The sequence below is a fragment of the Rhinatrema bivittatum genome, unplaced genomic scaffold, assembly GCF_901001135.1.
Source record: "Rhinatrema bivittatum unplaced genomic scaffold, aRhiBiv1.1, whole genome shotgun sequence".
NCBI classification, from domain to species: domain Eukaryota; kingdom Metazoa; phylum Chordata; class Amphibia; order Gymnophiona; family Rhinatrematidae; genus Rhinatrema; species Rhinatrema bivittatum.
This window is the reverse complement of record NW_021820820.1, coordinates 66510-89624: the sequence shown is the minus strand read 5'-3', so window position 1 is coordinate 89624 and position 23115 is coordinate 66510. Positions and strand designations below refer to the sequence as shown.

The window sequence follows — 23115 nt, the reverse complement described above, 5'->3', positions numbered from 1 at the left end:
GTTCAGCTTATTATGTTATAAGCATAGGCGCTTAATCGTTTGCTAATAGCATTGTTATCTTCATTTTATTATGTTATAGGCACAAGTGAATAAATAGGTTTTCAGAGCTTTTTTGAACATCTGCTGGTAGGGATGCAAACCTACTTGTCTGGAACTGATCTGGGGTATGAACAGGAACCACAATCTCATAAGCTCCCAACAGGTCACCTGGAGGTGTCCCTGAATCCCTACCAGAGAGGAAAGGTGCTTACCTAGCTGTGTTACTGCAGCAGATCCTGGCAGTTTGTTGGTTTCCCGGAGCGTTTATGGCATTTGGGATGGTCCCAGTCTGCGGCATGGCAATAGCTCCCTGAGGTCTCAGGTACTGCTGGCCGGGTGCCGACACAATCTGCAGCACATTTCCTGAAGATTAAAGGTGGATACACACATTTGTCAACGTCATGAGATCAAATGAAGAAATTATCAGCCAGCTATTTATCTGTGTGTGCATGGCCATATACAATGAATTCAAATAAAACGGTAACATAAGATCTATGTGCTATGCTTAGAGAACAATTTCTACACAGGCCACTGAAAATTTACTTAGGCTGACCTGTATCCCCACACATTTAATGCTAAAACGGAGCATTATACAGTCAGAGGGGGAAAAAAAATCACAGTATGTTAGAAAGTCATTTTCTCTAGGAGTTCAGGACTCTTACAGGTACTGCACATCTGGTGGCAATTTAACCCTCTGCTAAGCCTCAGTTCTGAGAGCAAAAGCTCCCCAGGAGTTCACTAGAAGGAAAAGCCAGTTCTCTGGCATGTGCAAGCCCTAAGTTATTAAAAAAAAAAAATCTCTGCTAAATATAAATGTTTGACAATTAATAAAAGTTTTCTCTTTCCAAAGATGTACTGTGTTACTTATTAGCAATAAATCAATGGAGTGTAAGCATACTAAGAGATCTATGTAGGCTGGGCACTGCTACCTGCTTCATATTGCATATCTGGTTATTTCTGGCTCCCTGTACGTACCAGGATCAGTCCAGACTGCTGGGTTATGCCTCCCAAACCAAAAGACAACCCCCTATATAACCCGGTGTGCCACCTGCAATCCCCCAGTATATATCTGACTCCAGCAGATGAAAGAGAGACATTACCTGCGGTCCTGATCTTCGCCAGTTTTACTACCTTTGGGGGTACCAGGTTTGATTTGGTGGATCTTCTATTGGCTAGATCAATTTTTTTCTTTTTTTCAATTTATACTTTATTGATTTTCAATCACATATATAGTGATATAATTTTCCAAACACAAATGAAGTAAATAAAATTATGCACAATCAGGGAATACAATCAAGTAAGCATAAACAGACATTAGATTGGCATATTTTAACCTATAAAGGGAGCCATTTTGTACAATAACGTTTCAAGAAAAAATAATACTGGGAAAAGAAGAGGATTTTAATCTATCTTTACTAACCCACTTCAGTTATTTGAGCCCCGATTCATTTTTTCTAATTCTTTATTCCTCAAAAAATTTTCTAATGAGTAGTAAACTAAAAAACGTTTTCCCTTGATAATTGACAAAGCATCAGCAGGGGAACTTTAATTAAAAAGTTACCCCCAACTCCAAGACTTTGCCCTTTAACACAGGAAACTGTTTCCTACGTATTTGCATAGTCTTAGATACATCCGGGGAAGCAGATACCTTTTGTCCACAAATAAATATCACGATTTTTTTAGGGATTTGTCAAAGGAATTTGGAAAGGGATAAGCTCCTTATCCCTTTCCAATACAATAGAGACAAATAAAGTTGTCCTTTTATTTATTATATCTAATGAATCTTCCAGAAATGTGATATACCTGGAGATTGTAAATCGTCCAAACCTCCAGGATTATCAACCAACTTTAAAGGAAAATAGTAAATTTTTGAAATAGAGGGGATCTCCTCCTCTTTATAAGCCAAATTTTCCTTAAGAAACTTGACAAACATCTCTAGGGGAGATAATAACCTTGTATAAGGAAAATTTACAAAGCGTAAGTTCTTTATTCGCATCCAATTTCCAAATTCTCTATTTCATTGTGCAAGCTCACATTATCAGAAATACACATATTTTCAACACTTTGTATGTTTTGAACATTCGTTAAGTTATTTACTTTTGTTTCTATATCCATCAACTTTTTCCCTTGTTCTTTAATCATCACTTTATTACTATTAACCATTGTTGAAAAGGAGGAGTTCATTTGAGAAACGTTAGAATCAAGTTTTAATAGCATCCTCCACAAATCCCCCAGAGTTACTTTGGATGCATCCACGGCCGAAGCCTGGATTCTAACTTGATATGGAGATGGTAGTCCATCATCACTTTCCCGATGAGAGGGGAGAGAAAGGATGTAGAGATTCCTCACTACTTACATTAGCAGACTCACTTCCTATGGAATTTTCCATGGTTGCTGCTCCTGTAGGTTGTGAAGGCGTGGGTCCCGTGCCAGGACATAAAGAGACTTGAAAAGGAGTCTCTATTACAGTCCTCTCTTGGCTGATTGAGTCTATTCAAATGGGCGTCCATCGGGTCAAGCCTAGGAGTAGCCGTAGCCTTCCTTTTACGCCCCATATATATCCAGAAAAAATTACCAACAGGTCAAATCAGTCAAAAGTGGTCAAAGCCGGGTCCTAAGCCGCGCGTGCCCCTTGGTGTCGTGCCAGCGGCGTCTATGCGCCACTATTCACAGGGTTTTAAAGCCCTGGCACAGGCAGTGATGTCACACGGTAATTCCCCAGCTGGTCCACAGTTCTTAATTATGGCTTACCGCCGCCTGGAGAGCTCCCAATAGTCCCTCCTCTCTCCCTCTTTCGGCTCTGCCAATTCACCACTCTCACAGGGTTTTAAAGCCCCGGCACAGGCAGTGATGTTACTCAGTAATTCCCCAGCTGGTCCACAGTTCTTAATTATGGCTTACCGCCGCCTGGAGAGCTCCAATAGTCCTCCTCTCTCCCTCTTTCGGCTCCCAGATCAATTTTTTTCTTTAAAAGATTTAATAAAGTCTTTAAAAAAAAAGAAAGAAAGGATTTTGTCAGCGGCGTTCGCAGGAGATGCGGTCCTGGCGGGGCTTCGTGATTCTCCTAGGACTTTTCCTTTGTATCCAAAGCTATCCCAAATTTTGTCCCGGGAATGGGATGCGCCTGAAGCCACACTGAAAGTCAGTAGGGCCATGGAGAAGCTTTACCCACTGCCAAATGAGACCTTGGAGCTTCTTAAGATTCCGAAGGTGGACTTGGCGGTCATGGCCATAGCTAAGCATACCACGATTCCCGTCATAGGAGGAGCGGCCCTTAAGGATTTGCAGGATAGGAAGCTGGAAGTTTTGCTCAAGCGGATTTTTGAGGTTTCCGCCTTGGGAGTCCGTGCCGCCATCTGTAGTAGCCTTATGCAGAGGGCTACACTACGCTGGGTGCAACAGATGCTAACTTCTCAGGAGTTCCCGCCAGAAGAGGCGGAGCAGGCGAACCGCATGTAATCCGCGGTAGCCTATACGGCGGATGCTCTATACGACCTTCTCCACACCTCGGCACGTACGATGTCTTCAGCAGTTTCATTGCTGCGGCTACTGTGGCTCCGTAATTGGTCGGCCGATGCCTCGTCTCAGCTTCTTTTCCTTTTCAGGGAAAGTTGTTGTTTGGGGACGATATGGAGCAACTTGTGAAGGCCTTAGGGGACAACAAGGTTTACAAACTTCCGGAAGATAAGCCCCGTTCGTAATGGCAGTTCGGTTCCGCTCGAGGGCGTTTCCGGGGGCAACTTTGTTTTCAGTCTAGCAGGGGTGCTCCAGTTGCAAATAGACAACCGCAGGCGGTCACAGGCATGGCCCTCAGTCCTCTCGGGGCAGACGGCCTTCCCGAGGGGGCTCTTCACAGAGTTTCCAAACCAACAAAACTCCCCAATGAAGAAGCGCCGGCTCATTCCTCCATCCCACAGATAGGGGGACAGCTGTCCTGGTTTCGCGAGGAATGGGCCAAAATCACGTCGGACCAATGGGTACTAGATATTATAAATCATGGTTACACTTTGGATTTTGCTCGGCCTCTTCGGGATTTGTTTCTTGTGTCGCCCGGCGGGGCACTAACAAAACGTCAGGTGATTTGTCACACTTTGATGAGGTTGAAGACCCTAGGAGCGATGGTTCCAGTCCCACTGGGGTAATGTCGAACCGGTCGATACGCCATTTACTTCATGGTTCCCAAAAAGGAAGGCGCATTCCGACCGATCTTGGATCTGAAGAAAGGTCAACAAGGTTTTACGAGTTCCGCTGTTTCGAATGGAGACATTACGATCCATCATAGCGGCATCCACAGGGGCAAATAGTTGGGAACACCAAAGATTCCTGAGGTTCATGGTGCTGGGAGAGCACTACCAGTTTTGTGCTCTACCCTTCGGACTCGCTTGATTAATAGCCGTTAATCAGGTGGCACACCGGTATATCTAGGGGGTGCTTTTCAGCTTTTCTCTGGCTCATATGCTGGAAGGGAGACATAACCCAGAAGACTGGACTGATCCTGGTACGTACAGGGAATAGCCGTTAATGGCCTTCTCCACCAAGAACTTATCCAAACTTTTTTTTAACCCAGATACACTAACTGCACTAACCACATCCTCTGGCAACAAATTCCAGAGCTTTATTGTGCATTGAGTGAAAAATAATTTTCTCCGATTAGTCTTAAATGTGCTACTTGCTAACTTCATGAAAAGCCCCCTAGTCCTTCTATTATTCAAAAGTGTAATAGCCGATTCACATCTACTCGTTCAAGACCTCTCATGATCTTAAAGACCTCTATCATCTCCCCCCCTCAGCCGTCTCTTCTCCAAGCTGAACAGCCCTAACCTCTTCAGCCTTTCCTTATAGGGGAACTGTTCCATCCCCTTTATCATTTTGGTTGCCCTTCTCTGTACCTTCTCCATCGCAACTATATCTTTTTGAGATGCGGCGACCAGAATTGTACACAGTATTCAAGGTGCGGTCTCACCATGGAGCGATACAGAGGCATTATGACATTTTCCGTTCTATTAACCATTCCCTTCCTAATAATTCCTAACATTCTATTTGCTTTTTTGACTGCTGCAGCACACTGAGCCGACGATTTTAAAGTATTATCCACTATGATGCCTAGATCTTTTTCCTGGGTGGTAGCTCCTAATATGGAACCTAACATCGTGTAACTACAGCAAGGGTTATTTTTCCCTATATGCAACACCTTGCACTTGTCCCACATTAAATTTCATCTGCCATTTGGATGCCCAATCTTCCAGTCTTGCAAGGTCCTCCTGTAATGTATCACAGTCTGCTTGTGATTTAACTACTCTGAATAATTTTGTATCAACCGCAAATTTGATAACCTCAGTCGTAATCCTTTCCAGATCATTTCTATATATATTGAAAAGCACCGGTCCAAGTACAGATCCCTGAGGCACTCCACTGTTTACCCTTTTCCACTGAGAAAATTGACCATTTAATCCTACTCTCGTTTCCTGTCTTTTAACCAGTTTGTAATCCACGAAAGGACATTGCCTCCTATCCCATGACTTTTTAGTTTTCGTAGAAGCCTCTCATGAGGGACTTTGTCAAACGCCTTCTGAAAATCCAAATACACTACATCTACCGGTTCACCTTTATCCACATGTTTATTAACCCCTTCAAAAAAATAAAGCAGATTTGTTAGGCAAGACTTCCCTTGAGTAAATCCATGTTGACTGTGTCCCATTATTTATTTATTTATTTATATTTATTTATTAACTTTTATTTACCGACATTTGTGAAACACATCATGCCGGTTTACAAGAACTCAGGCGGGAAAATACAATAAACAATATAAAACAATATAACAATATAACAAAATAACATTAATAGCAGAAACAGAATCAGAATACAAAATGAACCAAAATGGAGCAATAACAAAAGGGGGGAGGAAGGTCGTAGGGAGGGGAGGGAGGATAGGGGGGAGTGGGAAGGGGGGCTGGGGAGCGGGAGGGGAAAAGGCATTAAATCAGGTCTTTCTATATGCTCTACGATTTTGATCTTGAGAATAGTTTCCACTATTTTTCCCGGCACTGAAGTCAGGCTCACTGGTCTATAGTCACCCGGATCGCCCCTGGAGCCTTTTTTAAATATTGGGGTTATATTGGCCACCCTCCAGTCTTCAGGTACAATGGATGATTTTAATGATAGGTTACAAATTTTAACTAATAGATCAGACATTTCATTTTTGAGTTCCTTCAGTACCCTAGGATGCATTTCCCTCCGGTCCAGGTGATTTGCTACTCTTTAGTTTGTCAATCTGGCCTACTACATCTTCCAGGTTCACAGTGATTTAGTTCAGTTCGTCTGACTCATCACCCCTGAAAACCATCTCTGGAACTGGTATCTCCCCAACATCCTCATTAGTAACACGGAAGCAAAGAATTCATTTAGTCTTTCTGCAATGGCCTTATCTTCCCTAAGAGCCCCTTTAATCCCTCGGTCATCTAATGGTCCAACCGACTCCCTCACAGGTTTCTTGCTTCGGATATATTTTAAAAAGTTTTCATTATGAGTTTTTGCCTCTATGGCCAACTTCATTTCAAATTCTCTCTTCGCCTGTCTTAACTTACACTTAACTTGACAATGCTTATGTTTTATCCTATTTTCTTCAGATGGATCCTTCTTCCAATTTTTGAAGGATGTTTTTTTGGCTAAAATAGCCGCTTTCACCTCACCTTTTAACCATGATGGTAATCGTTTTAATTTCCTTCCACCTTTCTTAATGTGTGGAATACATATGGACTGCGCCTCTAGGATTGTATTTTTAAACAATGTTCATGCCTGTTGAACACTTTTAACCTTTGCAGCTGCACCTTTCAGTTTTTTTCTAACTATTTTCCTCATTTTATCAAAGTTTCCCTTTTGAAAGTTTAGTGTTAGAACTGCAGATTTACTTATTGTCCCCCTTCCAGTTATTAGTTTAAATTTGATCATGTTATGATCACTGTTGCCAAGTGGCCCCACCACCGTTACCTCTCACACCAAATCCTGCATTCCACTAAGAATTAAATCTAAAATAGCTCCCTCTCTTGTTGGTTCCTGAACCAATTGCTCCATGAAGCAGTCATTTATTACATCCAGGAACTATATGTCTCTAGCAAGCCCTGATGTTACATTTACCCAGTCAATATTGGGATAATTGAAATCTCCCATTATTATTGCACTGCCAAATTGGTTAGCTTCCCTGATTTCTCTTAGCATTTCATCATCTGTCTGACTATTTTGTCCAGGTGGACGGTAGTATACTCCTATCACTATCAGACCAATACAGTACAGTGCGCTCTGATGGAGCGCACTGTTAACCTGCCCTTGGACATGCATTTTCCCTTACCCCTTATTCAGTAAGGGGCGGAAAACGCGCGTCCAACCCACGGTACCTAATAGCGCCCTCAACATGCAAATGCATGTTGAGGGCCCTATTAGTTATGCCCGCGCGATACAGAAAGTAAAATGTGCAGCCAAGCCGCATATTTTACTTTAAGAAATTAGCGCCTACCCAAAGGTAGGCGCTAGTTTCTGCCGGCATTGGGAAAGTGCGCAGAAAAGCAGTAAAATCTGCTTTTCTGTGCACCCTCCGACTTAATATCATGGCGATATTAAGTCGGAGGTCCTGAAGGGTAAAAAAAGTAAAAAAAAGAAAAAAATTTAAATGGGCCAGCGGCTGTTGTGCCGAAAATTGGATGCTCAATTTTGCCGGAGTCCGGTTTTCCGAGCCCGTGGCTGTCAGCGGGCTCGAGAACAGACGCCGGCAAAATCGAGCGTCAGCTGTCAACCCGCTGACAGCCGCCGCTCCGGGCTAAAGGAGGCGCTAGGGACGCGCTAGTGTCCCTAGCGCCTCCTTTTGCCCGTTTCTACCGCACCACCTAATTTAAATACAGAATCGCGCGCACAAGCCACAGGCGACTGAGAAAATCGGCCTGAACATTGTCGACTCCAGTTATGTGGGTGGCAGCAATCCTGGCCAGATGCTGTTCCACCCAGCATATCAACTGTTGCGCCTCCACCGCAACCGGTTGACTTTTGGTTCCTCCTTGGCGATTGATGTAAGCCACCGCCGTCGAGTTGTCGGACAGCACTCTGACAGACGTTCCCTGCAGAAGAGGTAAGAAAGCCGTTAATGCTAAGCGGATCGCTCTGGTTTCCAGGCGATTGTTCGACCACCGAGCTTCTTCTTCGCCGACCACTGTCCCCTGCACCGACTTCCCTTGACAAACCTGCTCCACAACCGGATAGACTGGCGTCCGTAGAACCTACCATCCATTCGGGAACCTCCAGGGGCACCCCGCAGCTCAAATTGGATGTGAGGAGCCACCGATCGAGAATGAGCCGCACTGAGTCTGTAAGAGGAAGCTGAAGAGAAAAATGCTAAAACACCGGATTCCAACGGGAGAGTAATGCTGATTGCAGAGGTCTCATATGCGCAAGGGCCCATGGGACTAACTCCAGAGTGGATGCCATCGACCCCAGGACTCATAAATAATCGAAAACTCTGGGAGGATGTTTGGATAACAAATCTCGGACTTGCTCCTGTAGTTTGTCGATTAGATCCCTCGTCAGAAAAACTCTCCCCTGACGTATGTCGAAAAGGGCCCCTAGGAACTCCATGACTGGGAAGGGATCAGGTGACTCTTGGCAGGATTGACCACCCACTCAAGAGATCGCAACAGTTGAAGTACTCATTGCACCGCCGACTGGCAGAGAGACTGATTTCGCTCAAATCAGCCAGTCGTCCAGATAAGGATGAACATACAGCCCTTCCCTCCAGAGCTGAGCTGCCACCACAATCATCACTTTGGTAAAGATCCTGGGCGCCGTGGCCAGTCTGAACGGCAGGGCCCAAAATTGAAAATGCTTTCTCATGATGGAGAAGCACAGAAACTTCTAGTGGTCAGCTCTGATGCTGATGTGCAAGTACACTTCCGTGAGATCTAGCGATGCCAGGAATTCTCCCCTGTGAACCGATGAAAAGACTGATCTGAGGGTCTCCATGAGAAAACACGGGACTCGAAGGCACCTGTTGACTCTTTTAAGATCGAGGATGGGTCAAAAGGTGCCTTCCTTCTTTGGTACCATGAAGTAAATGGAATAGCATCCCCTGCGGCGCTCCGCGGGAGGAACTGGACAAATTGCACCCAGATCGAGGAGTCGCTGCAGAGTGTCCTGCACCACTTTCCGCTTTTCTGCGTACGAACACGCGGAGACAAGAAAATGGTCGTGAGGGCATTGTACAAAATCTAACATGTAGCTTTGTCTTATGATGCTGAGGACCCCACTGGTCGGAGGTTAATTTGACCCATTCCTCGTAAAACAAGGACAAACTGCCCCCTACTGACCGAACCAAGGAAGGGGCCATCCTGGCATCATTGGGAAGATTTAGGTCCTCCTGGTGCTTGTGGAGCACCTACTCTTCCGAAGCATCACTCTCGAAAGGATTGTGACCAGGATTGTTGCCTGCCCGAGTACTGGCAAAAGGAAGACCCCGATGACCACGAGGACTGAAATCTTCTATTCCCTCGCGAACGTGACCTGGGGGAAAGGAAACTCCTCATTTTAGGCTTGTCCTCCGGAAAGCTTATGGACCTTGTTTTCCCCTAAGGATTGAATCATATCCTCTAGGTCCTTTCCGAAGAGGAGCTTGCCTTTAAAAGGCAGAGAACCCAACTGAGCCTTAGACGAAACTTCCGCTGCCCAGTTCCTAAGCCACAGCAATTTGCGAGCAGAGACCGCGGATAACATAGACCTGGCCGAGGTTCATAAAAGATCATAAAGCGCATCCGCACTGTAAGCCACCGCAGCCTCCAGAAGATCGGCTTGGATGGCCTGCTCCTCCTCCGAAAGTGAGGAGCAACTCTGTAACTGCTGGACCCAGCAGAGTCCTGCCTGCAAAGAAAAACTACTGCACATAGCAGCCTGGACTCCCAGCGCCGAAACCTCAAATATTTTCTTAAGCTGGATCTCCAGCTTACGATCTTGAACGTCCTTGAGGGCCGTCACCCCCGTAATCGGAATAGTGATCTTCTTGGTGACAGCTGACACCGCCACATCCACCTTGGGGACCCACAGGAGGTCCAGAGCCTCTTCTGGTAAGGGGTACAATTTGTCCATCGCCTTACGGACCTTGAGGCACACGTCTGGAGTATCCCACTCTCTAAATAACAAATCCGTCACTAAGAGGTAAAATGGAAAGGACTTGGTCGGACCACGGAGACAGACCATGACTGGATTGATCGAGCCCATGCGGGAGTCCTCTGGATTGGCCTCAATCCCCAACTCCTCCAAAATAGTGGGAATAAGAGGACCAAGCTAGTCTTTCCCTAAAGAGGCGTACCACCTTAGGATCATCTTCCTCCACCTGGGAGCCAGGGTTAGATGAAAGACCCTTGACCTCTCTGCAGCATCCTGAGGAGGCCGAGTCCTTGTCTCTGGGCCCTCGAGCTCCAAGGAATCAAAGGAAGAATCCAGAGGCAGATGGGAGGAGCCGGTCCAGAGGGTGCGCTTAGGTTTAGGAGCCCCCGCTGCCTCCACGGCCCTAGCTCACTTGAGGTGTAGCGCTGCTGTTTTCTCCAAAGACTGGCCTGCACGGAACGACCTCTGCCTCCTGCGTGTTTCTTCGCAGAACTCCTGGCCTTGAAAGCCTTATGTAGAAGGAGAATAAACTCCGAAGAAAATGAGGAGGAGGAGTCAGAGGCCCCCTCGGAGCCCTTGTCCTCCGTTTCAAAATTTCCAGCCCCCAGCACCACTCCCTTTGAGGGCAGAAGGCTTCGGGGAAAATGGAGGAGGGAATTCCCCTCTCCATCGCTGCATGCGTCGCCACGTGAAAGGTGGACAAGATGGCTTCCGTTCCCGTGCTAAGCGGGACGGATCAAAGGCAGCCGGCCGCAGGCAGTCGGCACGGCCCTGAAACACCGTTCCCAACCGTTTAAAACGTGCCTTCCCCCCCGGCGAGGCAAGTGGAACAGACCCCCTCGCGGGACACATGGGCACGCGCATCCCCAACAGGCCGTACCACGCGGCATTGGGGCTAGAAGGCAGACCAGCCCGACCACGCGGCAACCAAACTAAAATAAAGGTATGACTGAAAGAGAGCTGCTGCTGAGGAGAAAACAGCGCGAAGAGTGAAGGAACGCTGCAAAACAAAAAGAAAGCTCTGTGACTTTTTTTTTTTTTTTTTAAACCTGGTCAGCTGCTGTCCACCGCACAAGTCCTGAACCAAATGAGGAGAGTGAGCCGGGCTCCCTGGTATCACCTCAGTGATTTGGGGGAGCTGCAGCAGGATCCTCGACTCCTGGCTCCACTAGCCTCAATACCAGAGGGGATGATCCTCTCAGGACCTGCCAACCCCTGGGAGGCTTCACACTAAAAACTACCTTTTTTTTTTTTTTTTTTTTTTTTTTTTTTAAATAAACCAGGTAAAATAGCCCTAAATCCTATCTAAACTCTCTATAACTTTTTTTTTTTTTTTAACTACTAAGCACTAACTACAAACTGCAGGATTTTGCACCTCCACCATCTGCTGGCGACAGAGAAATACTGACAGACTGTGGGTGGCACCTTAGGGTATAGGGCAGAGTGAGTCAAAACTTCTCTGTCTCCATCTGCTGGTGGGGAGGCAAAACCCAGGAGTCTGGACTCATCCTGGTACGTACAGGGAATCAAACATTAAGTAGATCCCATGCTACTAATGCCAGTAATAGCAGTGGCTATTCCCCAAGTAAACTTGTTTAATAGCAGGTTATGGACTTCTCCTCCAGGAACTTATCCAAAACATTTTTAAACCCAGCTAAACTAACTGCCCTAACCACATCCTCCGGCAATTAATTCCAGAGCTTAACTGTGCGTTGAGTGAAAAATAATTTTATCTAATTTATTTTAAATGTGCTACCTGCTACCTTCATGGAGTGCACCCTAGTCCTTCTATTATCTAAAAGAGTAAATAACCGATTCACATTTACCCATTCTAGTCTTCTTATGATTTTATAGACCTCTATCATATCCACCCCTCAGCCGTCTCTTTTCCAAGCTGAACAGCCCTAACCTCTTCAGCCTTTCCTCATAGGGGAGCTGTTCGAGGGAGACTGTAACTACTGGAGTGCAACTATGAGCACAAATCATACCACCATCACTGCAAAAGTCACTTACAACTGGTGGTGGATTCGCTTGTCATGAGATCCTCTACTATACAGCACAGAATTTAACATGCAGGCATACCTTGCAGCTGCAGCGGCTGGCCAGCAGTGAGCTGGCGCAGCTGGCTCTGGGATAACGTAAACTTGTTCCCTTGGAACTGCAGCGTGACTGGCGTCTCCGGCTGAGTGACTCTGCCTTGGGCTCCGGCGATAGAGGCCAGCTGGGCTATCTTTACAACTTCACCGCCTGATAAAAGCAGAGCAGAAGAGTTGGCTGTTCGAAGAACACTTACTAGAACAATTGTGTAATTGGTTAGTACTGTAGTGCCGAAGCGTCACCCATGCAAGATAAGACATGCAGCAACCAAGTGTCACACAAGACCAGGCACTCATTTCTGTTGTTTGCAGAAAGCAGATGTCTTGCAGGATGAAAATGCTCACACTGAACATATGCAATACAGGTGTAACGGGATCAAATGTCTGGAGTGGAAAATTAAAAGAAGAATATATAATGAAATGGTTTTATGCATCTAGTTTTCATGGTAAGGTCTCTGTCTGGTTTGGTGTTCTATGTATGATGATGAGAGACATTTTATTCTGCCCAGTTTTTCACTGCTTTGGATGGTTTATACCGGAAAAACGGTATATAAAGGATTTTAAACACAAATAAATAAAAGTATGTACATAAAAGTGACCCCCTACACTTGCTCCCAGTACACTGAAGACTTACATGACACCTCGCAGCACACGTGTCATGCACTTTTGCCTTTCTAAGAACATCCAGTTTTAGAGAAGCCCCTGCTTCCACCTAGGGAGAAAGGCCAGGGGAGAATCAGATACAGCTGCCCTACCTACTGAAACCCAGAGCAGCTTTGGGGGGGGGGGGGGGGGGGGGGAAGTGACATCATCCGGCAAGATGGCTGCATAAGTGACAAGCTCCTCACCATTCCCAACTTAAAAGTTGATTTCAGGCAAGGAGTTACCCTCGTTTTTCAAATTTTCACTGCCTTTTGTGACCGGGCTACAGTTAAACTGACATGCAAAAAATCTGTGGACTTGCGTCAGTTCTCCTGTGATAATAATGGATCCCAATTTGAGGCCCTCTCTTCAGGGACAGATTTACCTGAAGAAAATGAGCGATGTTTCTACTGATTCAACAGCAGCAGTAGAGATACCGGAGACCGGCGCAGGAGAGGCATTGATGAAAGCTGATTTTTGCAAATGGTTTCGAGATATTCAGATGGATATTAAATCTATTAAAGATGAACTGCGAGAGACCGTAAGTGAATTGTGGTCTGAAGTCCTAGATATCTCCATGAAAAGCCATATTAACACCGTAATATACAATGGTTACATGAAGTTACAGATGTTAAAATATTTAAAACCTTTACTTCATGTGAAAGATTTTAGGACAATTTTACAGGTGTTGATATTTTCTGGAATAATTACTACAATTCATTATTCTTAGGTATTCCTTTATCAAGTTTACATCCCTTACAATTATTGCAGAATTCTGCTGCTAGATTACTAATCTGGAACAAAATTATGACCACATTACACCTGTACTCACTGATCTACACTGGCTCCTAATCAGAGCTAGAATCAAATGTAAGATCCTCACATTAATACATAAATTAATAAACAATATAGATACTCTATGGGTAGATTCCAGATAGGAAAATTGGATCTTACCTGCTAATTTTTGTTCCTGTAATACCACAGATCAGTCCAGACAAGTGGGTTTTGCATCCCTACCAGCAGATGGAGGCAGAGAACAAAACTTTGAGGCACTGCTACATATGAGTGCCATCCGCAGTCCCTCAGTATTGACCTGTACCCAAGCCAGATAATGTCCCTTCAAAACCCCCAATCAGGGCAAACAGGAAACCTGGTGTTGGAATCCCCTGGACTCGAGCCACTGACACTTCCAGCGACCAAAAAAACAGTTTGATAACCAAAAAAACTCTACTTATTTACACTGACAAGGATCGTATCTGAAAAAATGGTTTCTCAACCATCAGGAAATTCAGTCTTTCAGCATTAACAGGGTGAGTCTCTGGACTGGTCTGTGGTATTACAGGAATGAAAATTAGCAGGTAAGAACAAATTTTCCTTTCCTGTACATACCCAGATCAATCCAGACAAGTGGGATGTACCCAAGCACCCCTAAACTGGGTGGGAACCTGAAAGACCCACACGGAGAACACTCCCACCAAAGACGTGTCTTCTTGCACCCGCTCATCCAAATGGTAGTGTCTGGTGAAAGTATGCAGTGAGGACCACACCGCAGTCCTACATATCTCCTGGGGAGACAACAACTGACACTCTGCCCAGGAAGTTGCCTGTGCTCCCCTAGAATGTGCCTTTAGACCGCTTCGAACTTCTCACCCCTTACAACTAAAGGCCAAGCAAATGGTCTCCTTCTCCAACAGGAAATTGTCGCTTTTGAGGTATTATCCTCTTTCTCTGCGCCATCAAACAACACAAAAAGGTGATCTGAACGGTGAAAACCATTAGTGAATTTCAGATACCACAACAGCACCCTCCGCACATCCAGAAGATGTAGACCCTATCCTGAGGGGAATCCTTAGACCAATCTGGGAAAGCTGGCAGCTCAACCGCCTGATTAATATGAAAAGCGGATACCGCCTTCGGTAAAAAGGAGGGAACCATACGCAATGTCACTCCACTATCAGAAATGTGCAAAAAGGGATCCCTGCATGACAGGGCTTCAATTCCGAAATTCGCCTGGCCAAACAAATGATCATGAGAAACATTGTCTTCAGAGTTAAGTCCTTCAATGTCGCCCTTCTTAGTGGCTCAAAGGGAGCTTCACAGAGCACTCGCAGAACTAAGTTAAGGTTCTAATCCGGACAAAACTTTCAGACTGGAGGAGGCAAATGTTTAACCTCTTTTAAACAATCTCCCCCGAAACCTGCCCCTAAGTGCCCCCAAGGCGGACATGAACTCGAAGTGAGCTATACGCTAGACCCTTCACGAATCCCTGCTCTAAAAAGGCTAGGATCTGAGACATGGTCACAGACAATGAATCCAGACATTGTTGCACACACCATGCCTCAAACTTCTTTCAGACCCTAACATAAGCCATGGATGTAGAGGGTCTCATAACTTGGAGAATCGTAGAAATAACTGACTCCAAATAGCCTTTTAGATGCAACCACTTCCTCTCAAAAGCCAGGCCGAGAGACAAAAGTGATCCTCCCTGCCAGGGCAATCTTGGCAGGTGGGCCAACCTGAGAGGCCCTTCTATGGCGAGAGAGACCAGGTCTGTGAACCATGGTCACCATGGCCATTCCGGCCATGGTGACCCCGGATGAAACTCTATGCGCAGGAGCACTTGACAGACTAGTGGCCAAGGAGGAAACACATAAAGAAGGATTCCTGTGGGCCACGGGCACACTAAAGCGACAGGACCTACCACGCCGGCCTCTCTCCTGCAACTGAAAAACCTCGACGTCTTCGCGTTGGCACCCGTTGCCATGAGATCTAACAGAGGAACTCCCCATCAAGCATAAATGTGATCCTAGGCTTCCAGGACAGCTCCCATTCCACCGGATCCAGTTGCTGGCAACTGAGGAAGTCTGCTTGAATGTTGTCTACTCCGGCGGCATGAGAGGCTTCTATTCCTTGGAGGTGACACTCTGCTCAAGCAAACAACTGTGTGGCTCTTTGTTCCTCCCTGATGACTGATGTATGCTACTGGTGTCACATTGTCGGTGAACATGCAAACCATCCAACCATTGATACAGGGCAGGAAAGCCTCCAGATCCAGACGAGCCACCCTCATCTCCAGGCGATTGATAGACCAAGACGTCTCCACTGCTGATCAAAGACCTTGGGCAGATCACCCCAGACATACCGCCCCTCCCCCCCAACCAGCGGCGGATTCACGATGTCGGACCGGCCTGGGTATTCGCCGCCCAGGCCGGCCCAGAACACATCACGTGGTCTGCCAAGCATGGCTCTGTCACGGCCAAGCACGGCAGACCACGTGACTGGAGCGATCGGCCCACCAGGAGATGCCCGATCCCCCAATAGGCCAATCCGCCCCTGCCCCCAACCCCTAAGACTGGCATCCATGGTCTCCACCACCAAGTCCGGAGCCTCTAGATCCATTCCCTTTTCCAAATTGTTACGTGACAGCCACCACGAGAGACTAGATCTGGACTCTTCCAAAAGAAGTAAGGGAAGATGATACTCTTCTGACAGCGGATTCCACTGGGGCAATAGTGCCTTCTGTAAAGATCTCATGTGTGCAAAAGCCCAGAGAACCAAATCCAACGTCAAGGCCCTGGAACCTAAGACCTGCAAATAGTCCCAGACTGTCGGTACTGACCGACATAGCAAACGCGTTACCTGTACCTTCAACACTTTGTCCGAAGTCAAGAATGCCCTGCCTGTCTGGATATTGAACAGTACCCCTAGATACTCCAAGGAAGGGAAGGAACTAAAGGTCTCTTCGCCACATTTATCACCCAACCCAACGAACTCAAGGTGTTCATAACTCGCTGGATTGACCAAACACAGTCCTCCTCCGTCTTTGCTCGAATGAGCCAATCATCCAGACAGAGATGTACTAGAATGCCCTCTCGCTGCAAAGCTGCCGCCACCACCACCATCACCTTTGTGAAGGTTCTGGGTGCAGTGGCTAAACCAAGCAGGAGAGCCCGAAACTGAAAATGCTGTCCCAGCACCATGAAGCGAAGATTCTTCCTATATCCTTTGAGAATATAGAAGTACACCTCTGTGAGGTCCAAGGACACCAAGAACTCTCTGCTGCCTACTGCTGCTTTTATCATGCACAAGGTCTCCATTCAAAATTATGGAACCCGCAAGGACCTGTTCACCTTTTGCAGGTCCAGAATTGGCCAAAAAGTGCTTTCCTTTTTGGGAACAACGAAATAAATCGAGCATCTTCCTTATCCCCGTTCCTTCAGCAGGACCTGCATTATTGTGTTTAAATCCAGCATCCTCTGAAGAGTCCCTCTCAACACCTCTCGCTTGCTTCTAGACGTGCCGTGGGACTCCAGAAAGGCTTCCCGGACTGAGCGCAAAAATTCTAAGGCATAACCTTCTCTCTCTATCTTGAGAACCCAACAGCCTGAGGTAATCCTGGCCCACTCCTCACAAAACCTGGACAATCTGCCCCCTAACGCTTCTATGGAGGAATGAGCAGCCCTGGCTTCATTGTGATGACTTTCCTCCACTGGCCCCGTGACCGATGACTTCTCTGGAAAACCTTTGGGCACCTTGAAAGAACTGCTGTCGTCCACCAGACGACTTGATCCCTGAGTCCACGGAGTTCTTGTTCAAACAAAACTGACGAGAGTCTCGAAAACAGGAATATGCCGGAAAAACCTTCTGCTGCTCTTTTTGTCCTCAAGGAGTCTGTTACGTTTGACTTCCCCAGGGTCTTCATCAACTGGTCCAAATCTTCACCAAATAAGAGTTTCCCCTTGAAAGGAAGATTACACAACTGGGCCTTGGACCATGTCTGCCGATCATTTGTGCAACCACAAAAGTCTGCGGGCTACCACTGCTGAGACCAAACTCCAGCCAAAGTGCAAACCAAGTCATACAAGGCATCTGCAACATAGGCCTCCATAGCCTCCAAGCATGCAAAATACAGACTAATGGAATCCACAGATGCAGCCTGCTCCTGTGTTTTCTGAACTCAACACAACATACCCTCTGCATCATACTGCCACAAATCGCAGCCCAAAGACTCAACGTGGAAACTTCAAACATCTGCTTCAATTTAATCGCCAACTTGCGGTCCTGCGCATCCTTAAGAAATGCGGAACCGGCCACCAGAATAGTCATCTTTTTGGTCACCTCCAAAACTACAGCATCCACCATGGGTCTTCTCAGGAGCTCCAAGGTGTCCTCCCTGAGAAGATAAAGCTTCGCCATCACCATGCTGACCTTTAGGTCCACTTCCAGAGCATCCCATTCTCTGTTCACCAACTTCCCAAACTTCTTCGGCAAAGGAAAGGCACTAGGCGGACCCACAAGTCTTCCAGAACTGGATTCACACCCTCATTATCAGACTCCTCCTGAGCCACCTTAACCCCAAGTTCCTCCAAAACCTGGGGAATAAGGGGGCGCAACTCCTCCTTTTTAAACAAATGGACCACTCGAGGATCATCTCCCTCAGAGATCGGAAAACCATTCAGATCTGTATCATCCTTTTGAGCATCCAAGTCCGCATTCACAGCCACCTCCAGATCTTCTTCCTGCGGAGCCAGAGAATCTTCCTGGGAATCCTCAAAATCTCCCAACTCATTAGGATCGGTTACCATAAGTGTGAAGCCCCGACCGAGCCGGCACAACAGGTCTCCAGAACCACCAGCTGGCGTCTTAGGCTTTTTGGAAGCACGACATGGCTGCTCCTTCTGGGAACTTTTTCCCCCGGCGCCCTTCGTCACCAGAAAGGCCTTATGCATGAGGAGTACAAACTCTGGAGAAAAATCTTCTGGCTCTTCAGGCCCCTGATCCAACAGGCTTTCATCTGACTATGCCCCCCCACCCCCAACCATCCGCAGGAGACTGCCCCACTGGCAAAAGAGAGGGGGATACTCCCCCAGACTCCCTGGGATCCGTGGCCCCCCATCCACAAACCCTCGCAGGTCCCTCAGCATTCTGGGAGCCTTATGAGCCCACCAACACAGGCCCTGACAACCGCAAAGCCCCTTTCCCAGTGGCTGCCCCTGCTGACATCTCCTCTGCTTTCGAGGCACAGCCTGAGCACAGGGACAGCGCATTGAAGTGTGCAGACCACACACCACACACCCTGCAGGCAGCGACAAGTGGTTTGGGCGCCATTGAGCACGCGGCTACAACGGAGGGGAACCACAGAATCCCACTCGCAGGTGAGACAGACCACACACGCGGTCACTAGCTGCATGCACAGCACCGCACCTACGCCAACAGCAGAAGCAGTGCGCAAGAAAACTAAGCCGCAGTTGTGGCCACCATGCTGCGCACCGAATGAGGCAGACTGCACGCAGGAAAACAACATTCAGCCCCCCGGGACCCCTGGTACGAAGGAGAACAGCACAAGCCACTCACTCTCCCGATCCTGAAGGCACCAACCACACTACAGTCAGCGGCGCCCTGCCAGTCAAACCTGACTGAAGTTCCTGCACCAACAAAAATAAAAACTACTTCCTTTTTTTCTTTTTTAGCTTAAATCAAAAGTAAAAACAAGCAAGGGTACTTCCCTTCAGAAATCAACAGGCTGCAGGGAGAACTTTCAGAGATCGCAAGGGAGCCAGTCCCCTGGCTATCAGAACCCCCAGACACCAACGGGCTAAAGCAGCCAGAGGTTGCCAAACCCCCCCCCCCCCCCCCCCCCCCCCCCCGGTCACCCAGCTCCACCCGAGGGATGGTCCACGAAGGAGTCTAACACCTCAGGGAGCTCCAAATCCAAATATTTTTGTCTCACTGGTTATTTATTTATTTATTTATTTGTTTATTTATTAACTCAGACTGCAGGTTTGCACCTCTACCATCTGCTGGAGACAGAGAAATACAGAGGGACTGCAGGTAGTACTCTCAGATATGTAGCAGTGCTTCAAAACTTTGCTCTCTGCCTTCATCTACTGGTAGGGATGCAAAACCCACTTGTCTGGAATGATCTGGATATGTACAGGAATGCACATTTACATTCCAGCAAGAATTCTAAGATCTCAAAATAGAGGGCTGTTGGAAGTTCATTCAGTACAATTAGCTCATATTGATGAGGTAAGAGAAAAAGCTTTTTCTATAGCACCCCAGTACTCTGGAACGCGTTACCTGAATATTTAAGAACAGTAAATGATACAAAACTTTTCAAAAAAGGCCTCAAGACCTGATTGTATAAAGAGGAGTTCGTAAAGGCAGAGGCTATGTTATTAGCATAGTATGCAATGGAAAAAACTGCTGTAATGTGATATGAATTTAAATATTTTTCTTGTTTCTTACGCCTTTATTTTATGGGGGGTTTTTACCTTTTTCATTTTATGTTACTTTTATTCTTTTTATTTTGTATTTGCATTATTTGTTTTTTACGCTTTTCATTAGTAATGTATTTTCATCATTATGTATGGTTTTATGTTTATATATGATTTTATGATATTGCTTTGAATGGCAGTTTACAAAAGATTTTAAAATAAATAAAATAAAATAAATAGATTTCACTATGTTAGTGGAAGATGTGGAGTCCGGTATAGAGGAGCAGGCCTTTCAAGTGACGCAGTTGAAAAGATCTGTTTCGGAATTACAATTTAATGAGGAAACTGATAAACTAGAGAATCTTGAAAATAGATCACAGCATTCCTATTTGCGAATTAGAGGCGTCCCTGAAACGGAAGAATATATAAATGCCTCTGAAGATGAGCTGCCTAAAATAATCTTGAACACAGCACATAGGGCATTAGGTGGAGCCCCCCCCCCCCAATTCTCCAAAAGACATCATTGTATGTTTTCATAGTTATCTCCTTAAGGAGAACGTTTTTCATTTGGCAAGAAAGATGGGTTCTCTAAACTGGGATAGAAATTCCATTCTGATTTATAATGATCTGTCACCCATGACCTTGAAAAAACGGAGGGAGCGGCAGTCTGTGACAACTCTGCTACGCAGTGAAAATATTCAATACAGGTGGCTTTTCCTGTGTGAATTAGCATTTATAATTTGTGGCGTCACATCTAAGATCAGGACGGAGTCTGAAGTGAGAGTTATACTGCAGGCGGCTGGCATACCATACCATTTTCCTCCTTGAGACAGCAACAACATTTATCAGGAGATGTGGAATGGCCTAAGTAGCAAACAGCTGGTAAAGGTGGCCGTAGACTGCGATGTAAATCCGAAGATGATCATTCTCCACCCACTTGAATGTGTGATTTTCTTTTTTCTAGCATTTTTGGTCTGTCTTAAGTTGGACTTTGACACCTTCTACAAGTGGAGTTATTTGGCTGCTGGAATGTCTCTTTATGATGCTCTTTTTGGTGCATACTGCCTGGAGTAGTTGACTGTTTTTGGAATAGGAGAGAGGAAAATTAGTTTCTTACCTGATAATTTTCGTTCCTGTAGTACCAAGGATCAGTCCAGGACACCTGGGTTGTGACTCCGCACCAGTAGATGGAGACAGACTAAAACTTGTGGGCGGAGCATATATGCCCCTGTGCCAGTCACAGCCCCTCAGTCATACGTAATGTCAAAGTAGACAAAAGCCAAAAGGCAACCATAGCTAACCATACAACTTGGTAGGGAAAAGAAAACCAACACCCCTACAGGAACCAGACTCCCCAACCGGGAGAGCGAATAAACAAGGATCAGCGTACTGAAAAAAAACACAATAATGAGCGGACTCTTCGTTACTATAGCGCAACACTGCGGGCGGGATCCTGGACTGATCCTTGGTACTACAGGAACGAAAATTATCAGGTAAGAAACTAATTTTCCTTTCCCTGTACGTACCAGGATCAGTCCAGGACACCTGGGATGTACCAGAGCTAACTTACCGAGGGTGGGAAGCAGAGAGTCCCGCTCGGAGTACCCTCTCTCCAAAACCCCTAGCTTCAGTAGCCTGAACATCCAACCGGTAATGTTTAAAAAAGGTATGCAACGACTTCCAGGTAGCCGCCCTGCAAATCTCTTGAGGCGACACCTGAGAAGATTCCGCCCAAGACGCAGCGTGAGACCGTGTCGAATGAGCCCGAAGACCCACCGGCGGTGATTTTCCGCGCAGAATGTACGCAGAACCAATGGCTTCCTTCGAGCCAACGGGCAATTGTCGTGCGGGACGCCGCAGCACCTTTCTTTGGACCCGAAGTTAACACAAACAGATGATCCGTCACCCGAAACGGATTAGTAACCTCCAGATAGCGAAGCAGGGACCTCCGCACATCTAGTTTTCTCAAGTCTTTTGTTTTCGGGTCTGAAGACTCCGCAACCGAGAAAGCGGGAAGTTCAATTGACTGATTCAAAAGGAACGACGACACGACCTTAGGAAGGAAGGAGGGAACCGTCCGCAAGGAGACCCCCGAATCGGAGATGCGCAAGAAGGTCTCCCTACAGGACAACGCCTGTAATTCTGAGACACGACGGGCCGATGCCATCGCCACTAGGAATACGGTCTTCAAGGTGAGATCCTTGAGCGTAGAACGTTTCAGGGGCTCAACGGCACTGAGCATAAGACTGAGAGTACCCAGTTGAGGTTCCAAGATGGGCAAGGGGGCCGCAACGGAGGATGGAGGTGCTTAGCCCCCCTAAGAAAACGGGAGATATCCGGGTGGAGAGCCAGAGAGACCCCCCGGACCTTACCACGCAAACAGCCAAGCGCCGCCACTTGAACCCGAAGGGAATTACACGCTAAACCTTTGGCGAGCCCCGCCTGGAGAAAAGCCAGAATATCGGGAATAGAAGCGGAAGTGGGGTCTAGGCCCCGCTCCATGCACCATTCCTCAAAAACTACCCAGACCCGAACATAAGCTAGGGACGTAGACTGTTTTCTGGATCTCAGCAACGTAGCAACGACCGCATCCGAGTAGCCTTTTCTCTTCAACCGATACCTCTCAAAAGCCATGCCGCGAGACAAAAGTGAGCAGCATCCTCCAAACAGACGGGGCCCTGACGAAGGAGCCCCGGGAATCCCTGTAGACGAAGGGGTGCGGCCACCGACAGCTGGACCAGGTCCGCAAACCACGGACGGCGTGGCCACTCCGGCGCCACCATGATCACATTGGATGGATGCAATTCTATGCGCCGTAGGATCTTTCCGATCATGGGCCACGGTGGGAACACATACAGAAGCACATCCACCGGCCAGGGAAGCACCAACGCGTCGACTCCTTCTGCTCCCCTTTCGCGACGTCGACTGTAAAATCGCGGAGCCTTCGCGTCGTGCCAGGTGGCCATCAGATCCATGTGGGG

The 23115-nt window shown here is 46.8% G+C and overlaps 1 protein-coding gene across 1 annotated transcript in view; it reads right to left on the bottom strand.

Annotated features, from left to right (window-relative positions):
* The window catches only part of LOC115082167 (E1A-binding protein p400-like), a gene marked incomplete at its 3' end in the record, with an annotated part of 153268 nt that overhangs the window by 73332 nt on the left and 56821 nt on the right, over positions 1-23115 (bottom strand). The window contains 3 exon segments of the mRNA XM_029586424.1: positions 252-282; positions 284-402; positions 12262-12426. Of these exon segments, the coding sequence (XP_029442284.1) occupies positions 252-282; positions 284-402; positions 12262-12426 (315 nt within the window).